Below are 25286 nucleotides of genomic sequence, written 5' to 3'. Positions count from 1 at the left end.
GGAGTAATACAATATGGACGTTTAAGCATTTTAAATTAGCATAAAGCCGAACATTAAAACTCCAAACTGCTCACTTCTGCAATAATGAGTTTTTTTCAAATATGGGACGCTGTCATAAGCAATCTGGAAACATCATCTTCTTTCTTACTGTGCTAACTCGATTTATCATACAGCCACATGGACTTCTGGTGGTTTTACACTATCTAGACTTGTTTTGGGCACCCGTAGATTCAGCCTTAAAGGGATACTTCGGGATTTTGGCATTGAGGCCCTTTATCTACACTGAACACAAATATAAAACGCAACATGCAACAATTTCAAAAATTTGATTGAGTTACAATTAATGAGGAAATCAGTCAATTGAAATAAGTTCCTTAGGCCCTAATCTATGGATTTCACATGACTGGGAATACAGATCTGTTGGTCGGACAAAAAAGGTAGGAGCGTGGATCAGAAAACCAGTCAGTATCTGGAGTTACCACCATTCGCCTCCTGCAGCACGACACATCTCCTTCTCATGAGTTGATCAGTCTGTCGATTGTGGCCTGTGGAACATTGTCCCACTCCTCCTCAACGGCTGTGCAAAGTTTCTAGATATTGGCGGGAACTGGAACACGCCGTCGTCGTACACGTCAATCCAGAGCATCACAAACATGCTCAATGGTTGGTGACATGTCTGGTGAGTATGCAGGCCATGGAAGAACTACTGTAGGATGTCTTCAGCCTCCATACACTCTGTCTGCCATCTGCCCGGTACAGTTGAAATCGGGATTCATCCGTGAAGAGCACACTTCTCCAGCGTATTTCAGCTCACGAAAAATGGGACCAACACTTTACATGTTGCGTTTAATTTTTTGGTTCAGTATACTTCCCCAGAGTCCGATGAATTTGTAGACTCAAAAATTGTATCTATATGTCCAGTATGAAGGAAGTTACAGGTAGATTCACGAGATAATGCTAACTAGTGTTGGCGGAATGACTGGAAGTTTATGGATACTAGCAGATACCCATAGACTTCCAGTCACTGCGCTAACGCTAGTTAGCAATTGCACGAGAGTTAGTTAGCAACATCCTTCAAACAGCACACAGAGACTTAAAAATTCTATCCACGAGTTCATCTGATAAAGGGCCTCAATTCTGAAGTATCCCTTTAACCTGTGACTCTGGATGCAATGGTCCCATGTTATCATAATAGATGTGAGGGCTGGCTAATGAACACGACTTCACACAGAACAAAGACAATGCCGCTGCATCTTTACGGACACAAAGCCTGATTCATCAAGTTGGCAAATCAGAGTTTGATCTCCGGTGCCCCAGGAGAGCAATTCAATTGAATCATTTGATTCCTGAATAAACAATTGCAGTTAGACGACAAAATAATGAACACCAATTATGAAGAACATCTGCTGAAACAAGTAGGTGACAGTTTGTTCTTTTTTCCAGGGCAGGGATCTCAGGCTCATTTTCTCCCTTTTCAGCTTTGAGCTTCATTTAGAAGCAACACATAATAAAGGTGATGAGACACTAATTCCCAGTTATTTGAAAGTGACAGATCAGGTGCAGGGCATGATTTCCCCCCCACTCCAAATAAATAGGATAGCTATAGTTGCAGGGTTAGGGGGGCAGTTGGGGGTGGTGGTAAATGACTATGGTCATTATTTTATTCCCTCATGCCATACCCCCGCCCGCTCTCTGCCACTGGCTCTCACACACTCATATGCCCACTACTTACAGTAGGAGTGAATACTGTACACACACTGTGCACATTTGCCTGGTGGGGTGGGGGGGTCTGCTCACTGACAAGTGGATTATAGGAGCGGCACTTGTAGTGCAGCTAAAATCTCATTAGCCCCTCCGGTGGTGAAATATGACATGAGTGCAGCGTTAACACACTGGCGGGTCAGCCCGCAGCCCCCATGGCTCAGGCACAAACAGGGTTAATTAGAGTGGCCGACTTCAAACAAAGCCTTTATCACATAGAGCTGCTCGGCACAGCCACGGCACACAGAGAGCCCCGGCCCCCGCCACCTCTCAAAAGGCTAAATGATGAGTAACACGTGAAATGTACAGTGCACATGGAAAATAGAATAATATCAATGTCAGAAAAAGGTCATATTTCTTTGATGCCTGCTACTGGACAATATTTCCAAATAATGGAGAATATAACCAAATTTTCAAAGACAGGAACGGTTACTTTAAACAGACCATAGCGTGAAGTATGAAGAGAGACAAACCAAGCAAGTTCAGTAGAAAAGTAGACACACAGGAGGTGAGGTGTGCAGACTGAAAGGGCAACACTTATGACTAGTATCATTTGGATGTACTTAGAGTATGTTACAAGAGCGTAGCTCGACCCGAACTGACTGAGCCGGGGAGGCACGCACTTCTGATGTGCATTTGAACTGCTCATCATGAAAGCCCCTTTATGAACAAACCTTACAAAGACGAAACTCATGAAATATAAATTCATTTACAAGACGGCCCACTAAAAGAGCCCATGTCATACCTCTTAATTCTGAAATGCATTTCAAATAAGCAAGGTGTACGAGATTACTTAAGTGTAAAATCTGTCCATTTTGCCAGTGTAGTCAGTGAAAAAAAGTAGAGGATGGAGTCTACATCCCCTATATTTAACGAGATAGTGGCAAATGTGTGGAAACCACGGCCGAGGTGAAATGCTCACTAAAATGAACATGAAATAATACAAATGTAGGTATACAACAGATCACATAGAACATTCAGCAGTTGATGTAGCAAGTCCGATAACTGACAAAGCTAGAAAGCAAATTACAATGAATTACTAATTGGAAAATGTGGACTTATATTTACAATGTGGGCGATGAGGGTTTTGCCCTATCAATTACAAGACGGCTAACTTGCAATGGTAATAATGTGGCAAACCTTGAAGCAAATTATATCCATTTTGAATTATTATAAAGAGAGCAGAGACTGGCAAAATGGTCAGACCTACTTCCATTAAATAGGATGAATGCCAAATAACAGTTGAAACATTTGAACTCAAATAAAACTGATGAATTCCACACAGTCTGTGCTAATCATCTGAAATAATTACTAGAGCTGTGGCTCTGAAATTAAGCATATAATCCTCTTTCCGCTGTAACCTAATTTAACCTCCAGCGCCATTCAAAAATCTGATATAACATTTCAGAGGGATTAAATTAGTCGAAGCAACTGTTGACTAATTCAAGTGAATGGGAGCGCATGGATGGTAATTAATAAAAACAGCTTCCACTCCTCCTCTTCTAAACTGGAAACCATCTCGCAGCATTCCCATAATAACCATGTCATTGTGAACCTTTTGACTCTTTATTAATACAGCGAGAACACGATCCATTTGAAGAAACGTCATCTCAGTTTCCTTGGTCAACCACCTTAATACATTTAACATTCCACATTTTTGAAGTAGATTTTTAGTGTTGCCACAAGATAGGACATTTTCCAAGTGAGCTACTGATTTAGAAACAAATATGGTGTTGTGTATACATTTTTCCCAATACAATAAACAGTGGTTGTAGAAACCTATGAATCACATTTTCAGAGTAAATCAATAATGAATTGCAACACTCATGCAACATTACTTCACTATATTTACCAACATATTAATATAAACATTCACAGAAAAGACATTGTGTTTTATAGAATTTAAATGTCAAAACTCTCAATTATTTATTTTATATTAGATAAATGCAAGGTAGCATCTTTGAAATTCAACACCAGATTATGTATTGACAAATGTCTATTGACTGATAACTAAATTAATTCAAAGCTCTTCAGGTCTTACACTGCTTTAAACACAATACTGATTCATTAGTGTGCAATTACAGCTCACAAAATCACCTGTACAATCCACCATGCAACGCAGGAATACACATTTTTATATATATATATATATATATATATATATATATATATATATATATATATATATATATATATATATATATATCCCTGCGTTGCATGGTGGATTGTACAGGTGATTTTACATACTCACACATACATACACATAACTACCATATCTCATGAGGCGACTTTTTGACAAGTAAATCAATTACATTTTTGTAAGAACACGTGCAAGAGACCAACTGAAAGCTTCATTTTCTTTTAGAGGATAAAAGTTTTTTAAAAAGCAGCAAGAGATTACTCAAAATGAGCAAGTCCACGAACTGGGGAACATTCCCGCACATCCAGTCTTCAGCCCCATGGCCCCAGAGAGAGGGGGAGAAAGTGACAGTGAGGAATGCCCACACATCTCTACCCCTTTCCGTACAAAAACTAAACCACCACTACCTACCACCTCTTTCCCCTCTGCGACATGTCCCCCTCTGTAGTGAAGGTCTAAAACCAATTTCACTGGGACTCCGAATGAAAGTGACAGGCAGAGAAAGGCTCCTGTTTCTCTCCTTCTGCCCCTCATCAGTTCCCTACACACAGGCATGGAGCGCTGCTTGCTGACTGCCGCTGTGGACGAGGTGGCATGGGCGAGAAGAGGAGGGCGGGGGAGGCAGAGAGAAGGGGACAGCGGAGTGGAATTCTAAAGTTCATGGACTTCTTACAGAGGAATAACACAGCCATTGTCTCTTGGCAATACAACTACCTTATTTTATACAATCTGGCAAGGGACCTGCAGTGGAGAAAAGGACCAGTGCTCGCCACCACACTCCCCCTTCCAAAAATAATGATTCTAATTACACTGGCAATAATAAAGATAATAGTAATATAACGATGCCGGGGATAACGAGTCATCCCCTAATGAACACAGGGCACTGGGAGTTTCAAAGCCCTTTTATCCAGCCCGACTGGGCTCATTTGTATCTACTGGCCACAATAGACTATTGTGGATCCCCCTACCCCTCCTCGTCTCTCAGCAAAGTCTACAAATTCCACTCGTCTTTTTTTCTCCTTCGCTCTCCCTCCTTCCACTTTAACCTCTCCCCATCGCTGCTGGAGCGACAGGGCTGTCAAAGGTTGTCTGGCCTCGCTGACCACAACAAGCAAGTTAATCTGCCCCGGCGCTGAGTCCGACTCGTCCCAGGGCATGTTTTTTTTTTTTCTTCTTCTGTGCGCTTTAATTGCCGGCGCTGCTGCGTGTCAGAGCTCAGGAGCGGAGTGCGATGCTCCGCACACTCGGTAAACTAGAATGAACTAGAGGTCTGACAGAAACGGTGCAACACTTTTTGGTCCTTTTTTCAACGCCTTCACTCAACCTTCCGTAACTAGATGAGACGAGCCGACGCTGGCAAAATATTGGTTTACTTATGGCAAGGGCTGACTCATCTGTGCACTGCAGAAAAGTTGAATTACAGACAGCAGATGAATAGTTTTTTGTGAACAAAATATTTATTCCACAAATGGGTATTTATTTTCCTGAAGCCAAACTAAAGTTAAACACTGAACCAGAACAAATAAGTACAGCGCCGGCAGAACAATACTTCAGAACTGACATACTGAACTGAGACGACAAGAGACTTGGGAAAAAACAAAAACAAGGGGACATGAGTGACAAGGCTCCTACAGAGAGGACTGACATTGACAACAGACACAAAAACAAACCATCCACTATTTTAAAATCCACTCAGTGTGAAGTTGAAGAATGGAGTAAAAAAAAAGAAGATGCTTTTGTGTCTTTTTTAAAGGATCTAAAGAACAGGGAGGTTTTTTTAAAAGAACAAATGGGGAAAGAACACAGAAGAAAAAAACAGCTTCGGTTGCTGCCAACTTACCATCCACCAAGTCCTGGCTGAGATGTCGTAGCAGAGCTGCCATTTGATGGAGCCTTCCGTGGTTTTGCCTGCCATTACGCTGTCAGCAAGCTTCATCTGATGCTGGTGCACTCACCGGAGATAAGATAACTAATTGAGAAAACATTTGCACTGGCATGTTGGGCAACATGTAGCCCGCTCCATACCATATGGAATCATGGGTAAAAAAAAAAAAAAAAAAATCCTTGACAATGAACCAATCTCAAGCAGACCCCGTGGCAAGGTGAGCGGCAGTCATCTGCTCACAGAGCGCGCAGTCTTTCAAAAAAAAACACACACCAGAATGATGAGCTTTTTTTCCACATCACCGAGTTCTTGGGGTCATTTATTTCTCCCTCTGTAATTAGGGCTTGTTCTTCATTATCACCACCCCACCACTAGCCCTGTTGACTTGGGTCTGCACAAGTTCTTCTTTTTTTCCTGACTTTCTGATCCTTTTTTTTTTTGAGGAGTGGAGAGATTTAATAGGACAGAGTCAGGTAGAGAGAGAGAGTGAGGGCAGTGGGCTGAAGCGCTACAGGCTATTAGCCTGAAATTTCTGCCGGACAGATGGAACTGCTTAAAGACTATCATGCGATGTTTGGTTTTGGGCTCCCCCCCCCCCCCTCTTTTCCCTCTCCTGGCAAATGTCTATCTTTTGGCATAAATACCTCCAGACAATAGGATCCACTAAAGCCCATAAAAAATGGACATGGGGGTGCTACATTTTACAGGCTGCCTTACTTTACACTGCTAATATTAATTGATCTAGACAGAGTCCGGACATTATGTGGAGGAATTCAAGGCTGCGTGTAGCAATGCTGTCCAGAAGACACTTCACACCTTTAAAAATGGATACGTAAGTAACCAAACCACTTTACTTTGAGTGTAAAGTGCTGAACATAAAAAATGTTGAGTACTATTACAGAAGATATTCTATATACATCTTTAGAAATGTTAAATGTTCATCTTGACTTGAGTACATAACCACGTTCTCCATTGCATGTAGTACAATCAACACTATCTAGAATTTGATGACATAAAAAAATGATTTCATCCCACTTTTGTATGCCGTAAACAAATATAATGTACAGTAATACTCTGCTTTCTCTTTTCGGAGTCGTTGCGTGCTTTGAGCAGGGCTGGAGGGCCATGAGAGGTGGTGCCCGGCCGGTGCTCTCTGAAGCTCAGGTTCCTCATCAGGGGGAATACCTGAACCGGGGGAGGGAGAAGGAGACAGAGCGTCCATCAAACAGTTCTCCCATTGTAGCATAGCAGCTATGGAATTCGATTCCGCCAGAGATATGGAGAGCGCTTTGGGGAGGGGAGCAGAAGTGCACAGGTACACTGAAGACCAAAGACCGCACTGAGTGGTTTTGGAGGGAGGTAATCCTCATTTCACCTTTTGACAAAGTGACAACTTTTTTTTTACTTTCTAGTACACTATGTTCACCAATAAGTTAAGAAATTAAATGTTCCCGACCTTTCTCAGAATGGCTGAGATGTACGGCTAGAATGGTGACGCAAAAACTATAAGTATGGGGATTCTGATATAACCTTACAAATATGGATTCTTCATTAAAATGACCTTATTAAAAGAAATGTATCATCTCCGATGAAGATATCACGACTAAAGTGAGGCAATATATTACAATGCATCTCAATATTAAATGCGCAACATGCTATTTCATTGAACTTTTGATTTCAGGGACCATTTTCTCTAAATGACTACTTTCACCATAAATTAGATTTTTTAAATTTTGTTCTGTAATGATCAGTCTAGTTTATTTCTGGATATCAATGCAAGCTGTATTATAGAATTAAAAGTCAAGAGGTTAAGAATTTCTTGAATATAATCACAAGTAAAATAATACCTCCTATTTTCGTTTTGCATAGCTGACCACGGTTGTCATTGTAAGTCATTTTGCTGTTACATTTAGTGGTGATGATTGTTTGCAAAGACCAGAGCTGTGTGAAGTTCCAATTGGTTACTTGTTGTGTATGTGTGTGTGTGTGTGAGAGTGAAGGAGGGGATGAAAGCCGCGTCACGCGGCCAGCGAGGGGCTGTTCACTGTACACACCAGGTCAGCAGCGGCCAGACAGCCTCTACAGTCTACACCATGATCACTTGCAACGCAAATTGTAAAGCTTCATTACAACCCTTTGCACCTTGGGTTACAGTTTGACAGACAAATTAGTTAAGGACACATACCCGCACAGACAATGCTCTGAGGTCTGCATCATATACGATAATTAATTCAGCAAAAATGTTGACATTTCCGCCTCAAAAACACATTTGAAAAATAAAAAGATGAAATATGTAGATTTGATAAAAGTTGAATAATAAGAAAACGATCACATTAGGTTGCTACTGACTATTGTCACTGAGGTGAATAGATGTGAACTGTTATCCCCTTGTATGATATGGTACTGTATTATTTGTCACGTGTTTAGCTGATGTTATTGCGGGTGTAGCAAAATGCTTGTGTTTCTAGCTCCAACAGTGCAGTAATATATAACAAGTAATATCTAACAATACACACAATCTAAAGTAAAGGAATGGAATTAAGAATATATATATTTGGGACGAGCAATGTCAGAGCGGCATAGACTAAGATGCAGTAGAATAAGATAGAATACAGTATATATATATATATATATATACATATATATATTTATAATATGAGTAATGCAAAATATGTAAACATTATTAAAGTGATTAGTGTTCTATTATTAAAGTGGCCAGTGATTTCAAGTTGATGTATATAGGGCAGCAGCCTCTAATGTGCTAGTGATGGCTATTTAACAGCCTGTTGGCCTTGAGATAGAAGCCGTTTTTCAGTCTCTCGGTCCCAGCTTTGATGCACCTGTACTGACCTCGCCTTCCGGATGATAGCGGGGTGAACAGGCAGTGGCTCGGGTGGTTGTTGTCCTTGATGATCTTTTAGGCCGTCCTGTGACATTGGGTGCTGTAGGTGTCCTGGAGGGCAGGTAGCTTGCCCCCGATGATGCGTTGGGAGAGCCTTGCAAGGAAAACACTTAAAACATTTGAGGATACGAAAACAGAGCAAAAGAGTGAAAGCAGAAAGTCAATTCTGTCAGCTGACCAGTAGAAGGCAGTGTTGCACTGATGGGCTTTACTGTCAGAGTACTTCACAGTTCGATGAAGTTTTTACAAGTTAAGATTGACAATCACATTCTCTGTGCCATTTACATGCTATAAAAAAAAATACTTTTAATTCTCTCTTGCTTACCGTTTTAATCGGAGTATGTAATGTCATCAACAGCGCAATTTACTGTCAGAAGTCCTCCACACATTCATTTCTGCAATAAAAAAAATGAGAGAGCGTCAATGCCAATTCCCATATTATTTTTTACACGGACACCTTTATTTTAACCAACCGTTTACTAAATCATGTAAATTAGGCCGCACATAAAATATATTCATTATACAAATATAATGGAGCTGCCCGATTGGTGGTCTCTTACAAAACGTCCCTTGAATCATACAACACCATAGCAAAACAAAAAGAAATTGCAAATAAGACAAATGGTATAAAAAAAATCGACTTAGTTCTGTGTCACCACACACTTGGGAGGCAGACGTGCTGAATTGATTTACATAAGATGTGCATTATGAAATTTCAGTATATAAAACTGAACGCACTACTAATGCCTGGCAGATATGTTGTTTGAGAATAAAAGTTGGAGAAACAAATGTGTGTTCATTCTGAGAGGATGAAGGCATCATTCATTTTGGCGGCTCAGCGATTTTAATCTTTTCAGTTTACCCAATATGGTCACTGTTAAGTGACACATTGGTGCCTAACTACCACCTAACTTTTAAAAATGTATGTTTTTTTTTTTTAAATGATAAGCAAGCTAAGTCATAGTACGCAACTGTACTTTTTAACAGTTCTAAACTGAAACCTGGAAAAGGGAGAACGCTCGTGCACATTTTTCCAATGTATCACCAAATCCAATCACGTTAAGTTACTTCCTCTTGCTAACCATAATTCAAAATGCTGGGGGAAAAAAACATGATTGTCAACATGTGTTTTGCTTTCCCTCTTTGTGGAACATGGCTGTACCCCTAGGCAGGCCAGCGTCCTGCCACCCAGCGCTGTCCCGGCACTCTGCTCAGTGAAGCTCGCTGAAACCAGAGGAACAGTCAGCGCCAGTGTTCTGTATGATGTGTCCATACGAGGACTTGAGGTGGAGGGAACTAAGCTGTCCCGGAGTATCCTTATTGCCTCCGGGGGGGGGGGGATTAATCAAGAAGACTGATTAACCCAACTCCGAAACAAGTATCCTGCAGTACAAACACATTCTAATAGCTAAGTTGAACAGTCTTGGAAACTTCTTCCTGGGTACCTTTTCCCCTGTTTTTATCTGCCTTATTGGCACTTGCAGAACATAAGAAGCACCCAGTGAAGCATTTCACAAAACCCAGGAAGCTTTACTCCAAACAAGGGTGTTTATTTTCATGCATTTTTCCTCTCTGATTGTTGTCAGATGCCTTTGTGTTCCAGGTTGTTAAAACTGCAGAGGGGAAAGCATGCAGCAAAATAAACCATATTTATTATAGAATTGTCTATGTATATATTATATACGGTATGATCCATAAACGTCTTTTAACTTCAACTGCAGGAAATGATTAACCTAATGGCTCTATCAGGGCTGTCGGCCGTGACATCACACATCAGCAGTGCCGTGCCAGTGAAGATTCCTCGCATTCATTTCCCAAACATTGTGGCATTTAGGAGCGAGTGAAAAAGCAGCTGCCTGGACCCAAGCTCTTCAGTGCGACAGGCCTGATGCGTTTGGGACTTGGCTGGAGTCTCTTCTGAGCGAGGATGCGGAGTGAGGACAGTAAAGGGGACCTGCTGCACGTGTGCTCCAGCGATTAATAACACACCACACACACACACACACACACACACACACACACACACACACACACACACACACACACACACACACACACACACACACACACACACACACACACACACACACACACACACACACACACACACACACACACACACACACACACGGGCCTCACTTCCTTGTCCAGGCATCTGCTTCAGTGCACTACAAAATGGGTCAATTTGCCAGAGGACGCCAGAGGAAAACCATTCCATAATGAATCCATTGTGTTCCCAGAGCAACACATTTTTAAATCCCCCTGGAATCAACAGAGTTGAATCCAGCACACCATCTACAGTATATGTCTCTATTTAAAACGCAGAAGAGAATATACGTAAAACAACACTCACACAAAACATCGCCAACTCACATGTTATACCACCTACGCTCCAAGGGCAGAATTCTTGCTCGGGATACACACAGAACTTCAACTATAGTGCAAAACAACAATGCATCTCAAGTCCCCCAAACCGTGTTGTCCCCGTCTCACAAATATGAATCTGTGTAAATCAAATCAAGCCAATTATTCCGATCAAACCCACTGAAAGACAAGGACAAGAGAATCAGAGTATGAATAATGGATGTCACAAAAGAGTATGTGAGACAGCAAAACGCATAAGGTTAATAAATGCAGGTAGTGTGTCCAGTACACACCCTCCAGACCTGACACCTTACATTACAACCACCTGGTCCTATATACATTTGTGTGTGTGTGTGTGTGTCCAGACACACAGAATACTGAGTCTACAACCGGCCACAGAGCCCAGAGGGCTGGCAGATACGGGCTACAATAGAGGGAGGGGGAAGTATAGGAAAGGAAGGGCCATGAGTACCATCTGCCTCTCCAATGCTGACAGAGCCAAGACGTGCGGTCAATGGCTCTCCTAAACGGGAGATTTAAAATGTGCTTGCTTACTGCCATGTGCTTTCAGAGTTTAACTATGTCCAATGATATTGTGGGATCTGCTGTTTTACATGTCGACTTGGAATGAATCTATTTGTGCCTTTGACGCCAAGGGAAATTATTAGTGTCAAGGCCAATGATTGTACACAAATACTTTAATTTAAGTTGTGGCCTTTCAATCTTTCCAGCATTTGCAGTATGCTGCTTTTTAATGGAATGGTTAATTAGTTTTTTTTTTAATGACAACATGGACAAGGAATCTTTCAAATGTCACAAAAACATCCAAGAAAGTAGAAGCTTAGCAAGCAAACACAAACTTGAGTGACCCCCCCCCCCCCCCCCCCCCCGAACTACAGATTAATGACTGGCTAGCGTGCACGACCTCTCCCTGGTTTTATTTTCCTCCGAAAACAATCGCCTGGTGCCCTTGAAGGCTATTTATACCCTGGGACATTTAGCCATGTCTTAATGGATCATCAGGTTGGACTCATCAATTTTGGAGGGTGAGAGTTGATGGTCAAGTTGGCAGAAATATACAACTTTGGAGGAATTCCGTTTATGTCTCTATATTTTTTTTGCCTTAGTGACAAATATAAACAGGAGCCCTGTTCTCTCCTGAGGGCCCTGCAGACACTTGGAATTGTAGCCAAATGATGTCGAGGCATGACAAATGCCAAAGCGCTACATCTTCCCCAGAACAAGATATTGTGCAGTTGTGCCATTTAAAGTCGACAGGCACTACATGCTAGGCGGGGCTGTTACCCTGAGACGTGCCCGCTGCGTTGATGTCCATCTTGGCACATCATTCTGAATCAGAAAGAGTGGCGATGCGTGGCGGCCAAAGCTGTCATCCTGATGTCCTATGTCAGCCAGCAGCAACCCACGCTCTGCTCCTCTGACCTTCACTCATCCCATGGCTTGCTGGCGGCCCATGCCACCTTGTCCCCGCCCGGCTGCCCGGCAGTGAGCCCACAATCCAATCAAAACCTACTTTTAGAACATTCCATGCCATCGCCTACACACAGATGATTATGCACTGTTAAAGAGTACACATTTGATTAATAGTTTTCTAAATGATTTATAGATTTTACAATCTAACCAATTTGAGCTTACAGTGGTGGGACTTTTGCACTGGTACAAACCCTGGGAAGCGTAGGCCTATCCACAAGAGAAGGTAGATTGCTACACAATTGCAAACTCTTCATTAATTTGCATCCCAATATAAACTGGCCCACTCAGGAAGTGAAGAGGTATGACCGTCTAAGTCAGCCTAGAATTGAGATTTTCACACAAACCTTAGGCTATACTACCATAAAGGCCCGCACAGGCTGTACAATTTCGTCAGTCTTATGCCACGACTTCGCAGTCCCAGACGAAATGTCCATGTTGTAGGCTAATTATTATGTCTAGGTCTGCCGACTAAGAACCACTACGTGTGGTCATATTTTTTGAAACGGCCAATTATAGTTCCCAAAACAAAGTTCACTGCAGGCAGAACAGTGGTACTCAACTGGTTTTGCCTTGGGACCCAAATTGAACCAGGTCGTCTCAAAGAAGAATCGCCAAAATACAATCTGGAAAACTATTTTTGATGCTATATTGATAGTAAATGTAGCAATTATATGACAAGAGAACAACATTCCCACCTCTCATTGTCAATAATTAAATGTCACCTATATTCTTGATGAAGGTTAATAAACTCACTGGTTTGAGACTACACTATCAATCAAAATAGTGCTGCTAATTGCTTTATATTGAAAATACTGTGATTGAAGAAAACATTTACAAGGATGAAATACTTTTTTTAAAGGTAGTTCATTATCATTTCAACAGACTTTCTACCTGGTTGAAGCAGTTTAAGTTCAGACTGGAGTATCTTCATGTCATTTTCATTTCCCACAATATTTTTGTTGTTGTTGTAATTTTACTCAGACACCCGCTGTGTTAGGACACAGACACGAAGCCAACAACGTTTCACCACGTTGTTTGTGGTAATATGCCAACCATAATGCAAAATATTGCTGATTACAATGCTGATTGTCACCAAAAACGGTATTAATTCACTTAGTCTCCCCCACCTGATGTTTCTCCCAGTTAAGATAATCTTTGTTCGAGACTGGAAAGTACGTTGTGCGTGAATGACGGGACGGCACACACACTTGAAGAAAAGATTCCTTCTTCCATGCAAATGTTGCTGATTAGTATTCAGTTCGATAAAATAAGTCCCAAATGGAGGGTAAACAGATTGTTTTTCATCTGTAGTCTCCTGAAATCAGCCAAAACGAGCTGATTAATAACTCAATGCATGCACACACTCCGACTGAATATGCATTCACCTGTACTGTGAATAGGCAATAGGCGTAGGCAACATCTTGATTTACCCAGTATATCAATAGAGATGTACCATTCAAATAAATAATTCCTATTATGTTGCTATGTAGTTAGATTGGCAAATAAACTAATTGAATGTATGGTTGTATAATTTATTCAATAATGCATACATTCAAAAAGCAAACATTTCTAATGGAAAGATATTGAACTCAAAAGATCTGTCTGGATTAAGTGCCATTCTGTGACTTTAGCTAATATGCAATTTTTTGCTGTGGTACATTTTTGGTATCAAGTATCATGATGCTATCGTGATACTAAACCTGGCATCGAAGTCAAAATTCTGGTATTGTGACAACACTAGCAGCACCAGCAGTGAACAGAACTCCTTTCTAATCTTTGGGATTTTAACAGAATCACACCCAAAGATACAGCATTGTGGAACATTCTATAGGCTTCTGACAGCGTTCACATGCTCGTTGGATGTGGAGACTACCAATAAGGAGGTCCTAAGTCTGATATGATTGTGTTAAAGTGATTTGAAGTCAGAACAATTAAGGAACCGTTAAGATTTTAGCTAGCTAGCTAATGTTGCTAATATTAAAGTTAGCTAGCATGCTTAACATTGACAACATGGTCTAACTAGCTACATTATCCATTTTGATAAGTTTGTACATGTCAAAAAACGGATTTGTCGTCATCTTTTGTTTGAAAAGGGGTGATTCCTCACGAAACAAGAACAAAAACATTTTGGGAGATTTTCATGAAAAACATCCATAGAAGGGTCATTTGGAGGAAGGATTGTTGACATACACTACCGGTCAAACGTTTTAGAACACCTACTCATTCAAGGTTTTTATTTTTTGACTATTTTCTACATTGTAGAATAACAGTGAAGACATCAAAACGATGAAATAACACATATGGAATCATGTAGTACACAAAAAAGTGTTAAACAAATCAAAATATATTTTCTATTTGAGATTCTTCAAATAGCCACCCTTTGCCTTGATAGCTTTGCACACTCTTGGCATTCTCTAAACCAGCTTCACCTGGAATGCTTTTCCAGCAGTCTTGAAGGAGTTCCACATATGCTGAGCACTTGTTGGCCGGCTTTTTCTTCACTCTGCGGTCCAACATCGAAACCCATCTCAATTTTGTTGAGGTCGGGGGATTGTGGAGGCCAGGTCATCTGATGCAGCACTCCATCACTCTCCTTCTTGGTCAAATAGCCCTTACACAGCCTGGAGGTGTGTTGGGTCATTGTCCTGTTGAAGAACAAATGATAGTCCCACTAAGAGCAAACCAGATGGGATGGCGTATCACTGCAGAATGTTGTGGTAGCCATGCTGGTTAAGTGTGCCTTGAATTCTAAATAAATCACGACAGCGTCACCAGCAAAGCACACTCACACTGTCACACCTCCTCCTCCATGCTTTACAGTGGGAAATACACATGCGGAGATCATCCGTTCACCCACACCACGTCTCACAAAGACACAGCGGTTGGACACCTCAGACCAAAGGACAAATTTCCAACGGTCTAATGTCTATTGCTTGTGTTTCTTGGCCCAAGAAAGTCTCTTATTTTTAGTGTCCTTTAGTAGTGGTTTATTTGAAGCAATTCGATTATGAAGGCCTGATTCACAGTCTACTCTGAACAGTTGATGTTGAGATGTGTCTGTTACTTGAACTCTGTGAAGCATTTATTTGGGCTGCAATTTCTGAGGCTGGTAACTCTAATGAACTTATACTCTGCAGAAGAGGTAACTCAGGGTCTTCCATTCCTGCGGCGCTCCTCATGAGAGCCAGTTTCATCATAGCCCTTGATGGTTTTTGCTACTGCACTTGAAGAAACTTTCAAAGTTCTTGAAATGTTCTGTATTGAATGACCTTCATGTCTTAAAGTAATGATGGACTGTCGTTTCTCTTTGCTTATTTGAGCGGTTCTTGCCATAATATGGACTTGGTCTTTTACCAAATAGGTCTTCTGTATAACACCCCTGTATAACACCCCTAACTTGTCACAACACAACTGGCTCAAACACATTAAATTCCACAAATGAACTTTAAAGAAAGCACACCTGTTAATTGAAATGTATTCCAGGTGACTACCTCACGAGGCAAAGTGTGGCTACTTGAAGAACCTCAAATATAAAATATATATTGATTTGCTTAACACTGTTTTGGTTACTACATGATTCCATATGTGTTATTTCATAGTTTATGTCTTCACTATTATTTTACAATGTAGAAAATAGTAAAAACAAAGAAAAACCCTTGAATGAGTAGGTGTTCTAAAACTTGAAATTCCCACTCTGGAACTTTGATATGCCGTGGTCACATAACCAATCGTCAATCTCCAAGGCATTCCTAGTCGATCGCCAAATATTTCTGTAAAAACCCCAAAGATAAAGCCTTGCATTCCTACTATTTTTTTTTTGTCTCACGCTGTTGGTGGTAGGTGCACTTGATTCAGCTACCCTGTCAACACTTTGTATTCAACACTTTTATAGGTTATAAAAACCTGTTCTTCCTACTTCCACTCGCGCTACAACCAACACTGCAGCTGTAATGAATGAGTAGGAAAGTGTATTGATAGGCTTGCGTTATTATTAGCGGTTTGGGTCTTTTTTAATACCAATAAATATTTCACTTTTTCTGTTCATAGGAATAATAACATGAATTTGTGCATGAGGTGGAAATAATGTGGTGTGACTCGAGTTATGCCATCAGCTGGATGACGGTGTCCCTATTTGGTCAGTGTCAGCAGAGGGACATTGAGAGGCGGACCCCATTTTCCTCCTGATCTCTGCCTCCACTGAGACTGACCATCAGATGCAGGCACCAGTAAAATATGTAAATGTAGCTCACCTCAGCTGTGCCTGACAAGAAATACAACTGATCTGTTACTGGTGTGATCATATAGCCTACCTCAAATCGTGAAATCATTTTAAAAAATGGTCCGAAAAACAATGCATTGGCAGGGCATATTCAAGCAAAGCCAATATGTGGTGATAATATATTGGGCCTATATCCTACTGCACAAACCTCATCGCTACAGTACTGCTTTTAATAGGTTAATGTTGCATAGGCTTATGTTTTTTTAAGTCACGCTAAAAAAAATCTCAGCTTGCATTTTGACTCAAAGTGATCTTGACGCAGAAAAGTTTGGTTGGTGACCACTGCCCTAGAGTATATTATCTTTAACAATATATTGAAGATTAGCCAAATCAAAAATGTTAGATTTTCAATATTCATGTTTATATTTTTTCTATATTCATAAATTAATGTGAGACAATTGTTATTGAAATCAAAATACTGATATTACAGAGCAAGTGGTAAAGCTTCATATTACACCAATATTTGCTTTGTAATTCATTATTTAATTATTTCTTAATTATGCATTAGATACATGTCAAATGTATATCCACATTCCTTCCTTCAAAAAGACCTGTCGATAAAATGAAAAAAATAAAATAAAATTGTTGTTGTTTTGTGAGGAATCACCCAAAGGAGAAAAACCTGCGGTGAAACGTCACAAGTCAACAATTCATTAGTCAGATTCCGTTTCTTCTGTTGCAGTCAGTGGTGGTCCGTCATTCATAGGATGTTAAAGAGCCCCACATCTTTGTGCAACAATTTTTTTTTGTGTGTGTGCTTTTTTTGGCATTAATACCTATCACATATCCCTTTGCAAACAATGTAAAAAAAAAAGCCAGCAGAAAATATGGAGCGTTGCGCCGTGATTGGCTCAGTGTTCTGTTACTCATGGGGACACCACGTCACCACCAAGTCTAAAGGTACAGCTCGAACATTCAAGTCCCTTGGGTGCTGCCATAGAGTTACATTAGAAGTGCCCATGCAATAATGCTCAAGGTCATTGGCCACAGATAAAATTACGTCAAATCACGTTATATCTACAGTAGCTTTTACTTTCAAAATCTTAGCTAGCAGTCATCATCATGAATGAAGTCGACAATCTACTGGCAAATCATTTTTAATCCTGTCATATGAAGAGAAATAATGAAGAGAAAATATAGATAAAACGTATCGGTGCTCATCGGCCATTGGACATTAACATTACACAACAAGTTGGAAATCGCAAATTCAACAATGAGTGGTTTGGAAGAAATTAGTGGCTAACTGCAAGCATTACAAAGCAATCATTAGCCTGCTATTCAGTGGAGTGGCTGTGTGGTCCCAAGTCTAAGATTAAGGGTCTCTTTTCCTAGTTTAAAATGATAACCATTCAACATTGGCCATGCTGTCAATGAAGAAACTCGGAAATGTAAAATCTGACTTTAGTGAGTTCAAGACAACTGGGAACTCTGGGAAAAATGAGCTACGACTGGAAAAATACGTGTTGAACTTTTATCCAACTCGAACTTTGGCCTCTTTCTAGAGCTACGACCTGAAGATCACTGAAGTCATCATGATTCAACCAGTTTCCAGTTGTCTTGAAAGCACCATAAACCCAAAGAATGACAGACTTTGATGACAAAATTTGCCCACGAAAGACCACCGTGCCACCTTCCTGTTCAAGTGAGCACAGCACAACAAGGTGAGTCCAAAAATGTCTTGTATGCTGCTGCATAAATGATGTAATATGCCAGGGAGATGTGTATACTGTAGCTAACATAGTAATACTAAGTGTATGTTGTGTAGTAAGCTGTTAGTAGCCCATGTGCCTCCCCCTAATAATTCGGTCTATTTTCTCCACTTAATTTTGCCTACTGTTCTGACTTGGTGGTGCACATGTAGCCTATAACCTGTTTTTGATAAATGTAATCATCGAATATTTTAAGAGCTTTCATTGTCTGCTTATATGCCCCCTTTATTTATCTTACGGTTCTGACTTGGTATACAGGGAGAACACTAAGAACGGCCCATGTTCTGAATTATGTCGCTGTACATTTCGAAAGTGCTGAACATATAGCTATATTGACTAGGTACGTCCTAGCTCACTCAATGTCTTAATCGAAATGACGGATTGCCTCTTATGTGCTTGTCGTCCCCTTATGCCATAGTTTGTACATCTCAATTGTCAGTAGAAACCACATTTGTTTAATCAAGTCAGCAATATCAGCTGTTTTTTTAAGGCAGTAAATTAGGCTGAATTAACTAGTTGCTGCCAGACAAGGCTCCGCTGATAGCCAGGTGTAGCAGTGGTAAGGTGTTGGGATAGCTTTATGTCGGCCCTAACAGTTTGTGGGCACCGTTTGTCACCGTTATAGTTCAATTAATGTATTGGTTAGTGTTGTGTAGTGGCTTTGCTGGCATGCATTCCACAAATATACACTGCTCAAAAAAATAAAGGGAACACTTAAACAACACAATGTAACTCCAAGTGGCCTGCTGGAGGTCATTTTGCAGGGCTCTGGCAGTGCAACTCCTTGCACAAAGGCGGAGGTAGCGGTCCTGCTGCTGGGTTGTTGCCCTCCTACGGCCTCCTCCACGTCTCCTGATGTACTGGCCTGTCTCCTGGTAGCGCCTCCATGCTCTGGACACTACGCTGACAGACACAGCAAACCTTTTTTGCCACAGCTCGCATTGATGTGCCATCCTGGATGAACTGCACTACCTGAGCCACTTGTGTGGGTTGTAGACTCCGTCTCATGCTACCACTAGAGTGAGAGCACCGCCAGCATTCAAAAGTGACCAAAACATCAGCCAGGAAGCATAGGAACTGAGAAGTGGTCTGTGGTCACCACCTGCAGAATCACTCCTTTTTTGGGGGTGTTTTGCTAATTGCCTATAATTTCCACCTTTTGTCTATTCCATTTGCACAACAGCATGTGCAATTTATTGTCAATCAGTGTTGCTTCCTAAGTGGACAGTTTGATTTCACAGAAGTGTGATTGATTTGGAGTTACATTGTGTTGTTTAAGTGTTCCCTTTATTTTTTTGAGCAGTGTATATTTTTTGCCCCACCAAGATTTACATGCTAAAAATTGGCACTGATCTGTTACAAGTTTTGCAACAAACGTTTACGCTAGGAACCAAACAGATGCAAACGGAACAAAACAGGTAAGGACCTGGGTTCTATTCATTACATATTACATAACATTTTCTCAGAGTTTTTCCAACTCGGAATTACTGGTGTTTTCAAGACAACTGGGATGAGTTCAAATTTGCTACAGCTTCCTAATGGTTGATTCAGATACGTTCCATGTGGAAAACTCTGAGCTCATCTTTCTACAACGAGCTTCCAAGTTGGGAATTTCCGAGTTGTCTTGAACGCGGCATAAGACTTGTAGGGTTGCTCAAATCAAATTTCCCAGTCAGAACTGAACACACCATATAGGCCTATCACAAGGCGCCGGGTTTCTATCAATAGCAATGTTTTTTTCTCACCCAAACTGCCCTCAACACAAGTTTAACTTATACAAATTATATTAAACTTGTGAATTGAATTGTAGCCTCCATAAAATATATTCAGAAAAAAAACGTTTTTACAGATTTTTTAGTAAGTGCCATAGCAAGCATGGCCTTGATATTTGTCGCCTAATTAAGAGTTTTACAATATAATTAAACAAGTCTTTACCAAATGTGTCTATTGATTGGGATGAAGAAAATGCGATTTCTATGACTTTACCGACTTAGAAAATGCTGGGCTAGTCCCACCTGTTGGTCTACCTTGTTTGTAGCCCGTGTCGTCTTCGTCATCGAAGCTCATCACATTTCGGTCGCCCATTACTAACCGTTTACTTGTTTAATAAAGGCCAATCTAAATCGTTTAAAATTGGTGTGTTATTTCAATGAAAATATTGGCAAAATAACTATACAGTCGAATGTTTTAGGCCTCGTACAACTACGGCGAGAAACAGAAACTACACAGGTGGGGGAGGGGGGGGGGGGGATCAGACGAACATCTAAAAGTAATTAACATGATAAAATACAATTATTATAAAAAATATTAGGCTATTTCTTATTTACCTTGGTAATACTGGTTGAATTTAAATGGCATGTATTTCTAAAAAAAATATTGTATAAAAATCCCTTTAATCTGAAATACATCATTATCATTCAGTATGCTGGCATCTTCTTGCGTCCATCATAATATAACTGAATAGAGCACAGGAAAGGGAAGTAAGAGTAAGGCATAGGTTACTATTGGTCATAATGAAAATAATAGGACTACTTTATATCTCATTTAATGAAGAAGCCAATAATTATTACATCTATGCCTTTTTTTGGAGGGGGGGGGGGGGTTGAGGGTTGCTTATTAAACTTCCCCCTTCTCACATAATGGCCCCATTGTTGTGACTGCAGATTAGTGACTGAAACTGAACTTCACAAAATACCTGCACTCACTTGAGTCAGTTACATGAAAGCTTGCATTTATTCCTCCTACCTTTGAAATCCTCTCTCAAGGCTGCTTCAATGGTTAGTCTGACCAGGTGGCTTTCATTTACATTTCGAGGTATGGCTTATGTTCAGCAGACCAAATTAGCCTGTCCGTCTCTGTGACAATACAGAGAAATCGTCTTTTGTTATCGGACCAGTCATTGATTGTTGAAGTAACTTTATTACAATTTTTGTTGATATACATTAGAGATTGCATTGCTTTACTAAGGTGGGTTTGTGTATTTGGTATTCAGACAATGCATAGGTGTTGAAAGGTAAGCAAGAAAACAACGTGGGGACCATAAATCACTACTTGAGAATGATTCCCCCCTTAGAACAGGGACATCCAGAATTACACCATACTGACTTGATGAATGGGGACATTAACTGAAAATCCCGACTATAGGAGCACAACGTGATATAAGGTTTTGGCTGTGGGCATTGCCAGTGAGATTAAGTGCTGAAAGAAAAATGGTCTGTAAGTGAGGAAAAAGAGAGACTTTTGAGGGAGGGAGTAGTAGGACAGGGACACAAAGGACAATGTGGGGGATTGAAGGTGATCTCTCTATTTCTCTCTTCTCGCTCATGCAAGCCCAAAATGAAGCCAAGAACTAAGCTACATAAACAGGTAATACCGCTTACTGTAAGTAATAAAATAGTGGAGATAGGTCCTTACTTTGAAGGCCCCTCCACATAATCACACGACATGAGAAATGCGTATTGGAGGAAGTTTGTGGCTCTACCTTGACATTTTCACATCGTTTGCATGTTTTTCAAGCGTCCCATCCCAGTGTCTCATCTTTGGCCATGACACTGACATCTCAGTAACCCTTAGGTTGGTCTATGAGAGTGAAGGGGCAGTGCAGGTCCCTTTCCTAGGCGCAGACTCTGCACTGTTGGGAAGGGCCCGTAATTAAGCATTTCACTGAGAGTCTACACCTGTTATTTACAAGGCATGTGACAAATAAAATGTTATTTGATGATTTTGATTTGACACACACTCTAAATTATCCAGCGCCCCATGGTCCGTCTGAGCAGCTCCCCTGGCCCGACCCCCAGCGCCTGGCTATCAGAAGGAAACAATGCTGCTGTGCCCATCTCCCGTTACTGCTGTTTAGCATAATTAATTTGATCTGCCTATAGTAAGGCTCAGCGCTCCCATGCCTTCTGCCATTGCGAATCACATCGGCGTGCTAACCACTTTAGCGAGGGACTTCACGCTGCACTGGCTGGACACTGTGGCCAACCACTGTGTGCTGGAGGTAAACATAACCCAAAGATGCACTCTGATAGAAACAGGTTCTGTGCTCTGAATTGGGGTTAATGTCATTATCCAGGCTGGTATCATTGTAATTTAGATGATCACAGAATATTCTAAGCATTGCTTCGATAACATTCTAAAGTAGATTAGAATTCTGATCATGTGTTTATCATTATATTATTTTTAGCTTCAGGATTAGTAATTAATGATCTAATAGTGTTATCATTTTAAGAGTAAAATGTCATACCGAATTCTTGTATGTAAGTCACAGACCGTTCTCAATAAGCATATTACATATTAATTTGCAGTACAATTGCATTTTGACTAGTACTGAACAAAATGTTGAGGTGATTCCAGATGATTGTGGGAGATAATTGTGCGAGAAACCAGCACATGTGTATCCCCAGCCAAGCCTCATCCTCCTAACAGTATGTTCTCCCCTTCTGAGAAGTTCCGTTTTTGGAAGGGCTTGGTTATCATATCAAAATATGAAACACAAAACAGAAAAAGTATTTTTATGCCGTGTCTTTTCTATGCGTACAATTGGAGGGACATCACTTTTTTTCATTTAGGAAACACAGAACCATGGAAACATATGTTCACCAAACCCAGCAGATGTCCTTCTACAGGCTCCGACTTACGCCCAGTAGAGGCATGCAAGCTTGAGCAACTTCTTTGTGTTGGCCGACCATCGGCGTGGTCTCTCTTGGGCTAACATCTCTTTTTAGCTCTACCTTTTTATTGATGTCCATATTGTTTTCTTAGTTTGGAGTGGCGATTTTCGCACACACAGACTCATATATATATATATATGTATATACACACACTAGTGTGCGCGAACACACACGTAAACACTCAGGCACAACTCCCTCAATAGCATAAATATTCTCTGTGGAGAGTGTAGCGTGATATGGAAACGGCACAGCATTGTAGCTCTCAATGTAAATAACCAAGACAGTGTGAGTTTGAAGAAGAGCGGGCCAAAAAGAAGAAACAGAAGATGTCTCGTGGAAGTGTTGCCATCTGCAGCCTGCCTTGTGTGTTGGCAGCGTGGTCCATACCATTCCCTTTCCAGTGAGCGGAGATTAACAGACAAGCCGAGCAGTCTGGCAGTCACGCTGGCCTTGCCGGAGCCGGGGAAAGCAACGTCCCTCGAGAGGGAATTACAGAGCCCTCTGCATGCCCTGATACTGCGACTGTTACACAAAACACCTTTTCACATCCAAAACCCAGAGGATGAAGTAGTCCTAATATCGCCTGGTAAGGGCCACCATTGTCCCATTTTTAGAAATGTTCATAAAGCTTGTTTTGGCAACTCTTTCTCCTCTTTCTGCCTGATTCCGCTTCTTAATCCGATCCGCCAACATATTGTACCTCTGCATTTCATTTTTCCATTCGGTGCCGTTCATTGTCATTTTTGTCATTCACATATTTCTTCAATGTCACTGTTTTTACCCCAATGTGAATGCCAATAAGACAAATAGGAAGAGTATATGGATGAGTCAATGAGAAGAGATGAAGCCCAGACACAACAGGGTAAGGCGAAACTAGTGTGCACTGTTAATGTTCTCGTGCTGGTTGTTGGCTACATACTGTATAGTTCAGGGTCAGTGGCCTGAAAGAACCCATGGCTCGGTCCAGGAGGCCTGGAGAGTTTTCCCTAGAGCCTGGCTGACTTCTCCTGGAGGCCCTCGAGGTCTGAGGGCAGGAGGCTGGGTGGGAGGGTCGAGGGTGGTGGGTGCTGGACCAGGCCAGGGTGGGAGGACCAGAGCCAGGGTCTAATGAGGGCCAGCGCCAGCCCAAGTCCTGAAATCTGATCCTTAAGATCCTCTCTCGCCAGCCATGTTTCTGTTTACCCCATATAAACAGTGCCAGAATGCCAAATGTTAATGTGAGGCGTTGATGTCATGCCAGTGTTACAGTGGTCAGGGCAGTGCAGTGAGGATGTGTTTTCTTGGTGTGGTTGACATACAACATTATTTGTCTATTCCAGAAGGACACACAAGGGACTGAATTGGAGTCCAGTTGCAACACTGGTCTACAGCTCCTTCTCATATCAAAAGAAAGAACATAGTCCAAAATGTGCAGTTGTACAATTTCTTTGGCCAATGTACTTTGTTTCTTTAATACACATAATACAGCAAGAACATACAGAAATACACATTCTCTACATCAAGGGTGCAAGTTAAAGTCATTGTAGATGATCATATTAAGATGTAGCTATGTTAAAAACACAGTCACAGAGGATAGTTCACCCATTGACCATGTACAGTACAGCCATTGTGGCCCAAGGCTGTTCGTTGGTATGCTGTATAGACACGGCTGTTTTCATGAGACCTGGAACCGAGCCACGAGCAGTTGTATTCAAAATGGTCCGAGCCCCTGCCTGCCCTCCAGACCGTGCTCTGTAGCTCTACGGTTAACACCCCGTCCACGTCCATTCCAGGTCATGCATGTTTAAAATGTAAATAAATACAGTTGGGAGTAAAACCAGGATGGGCCTATTCAGCAGGGCACAACGTTGTGGAACATTCAGATAGAAATATATGATGTAGAACAAACATGCCTCTCTGACATGTAGAATAAGGGCCCTGTGCTTTGGTTTGCACCTCCTGTTTGGTGGGGACTCCAATATGGCCTCCTCCATGCTTAGCTGTGCTAGCTAACTGCTGCGAGAATAGGCTGCACAGGGGCTGTCCTGGCCTCTGCGACGGCAGCGCTGATTACCAGAGATTAATAGTCATTAATGGACC

General features: G+C 41.2%; 1 protein-coding gene across 7 annotated transcripts in view; it reads right to left on the bottom strand.

Moving 5' to 3' along the window:
- Positions 1-5915, bottom strand: part of LOC129811011 (nuclear factor 1 A-type) — a 179981-nt gene extending 174066 nt beyond the window's left edge. For 2 of the 7 annotated variants that reach the window (XM_055862088.1, XM_055862089.1), the window contains exon 1: positions 5742-5915. In XM_055862088.1, coding sequence (XP_055718063.1) covers positions 5742-5837 — 96 coding nt within the window. In that variant the 5' untranslated portion in view covers positions 5838-5915. The remainder of the gene's footprint in view (positions 1-5741) is intronic. The other 5 variants (XM_055862093.1, XM_055862095.1, XM_055862090.1 and 2 more) reach the window with 4 other exon arrangements.
- Positions 5916-25286: the final 19371 nt, after the last annotated feature.

This window comes from Salvelinus fontinalis, chromosome 14 (assembly GCF_029448725.1).
Source record: "Salvelinus fontinalis isolate EN_2023a chromosome 14, ASM2944872v1, whole genome shotgun sequence".
Classification (NCBI taxonomy): domain Eukaryota; kingdom Metazoa; phylum Chordata; class Actinopteri; order Salmoniformes; family Salmonidae; genus Salvelinus; species Salvelinus fontinalis.
The sequence above is the reverse complement of the archived record's forward strand: the minus strand, read 5'-3'. Positions and strand labels throughout refer to the sequence as shown.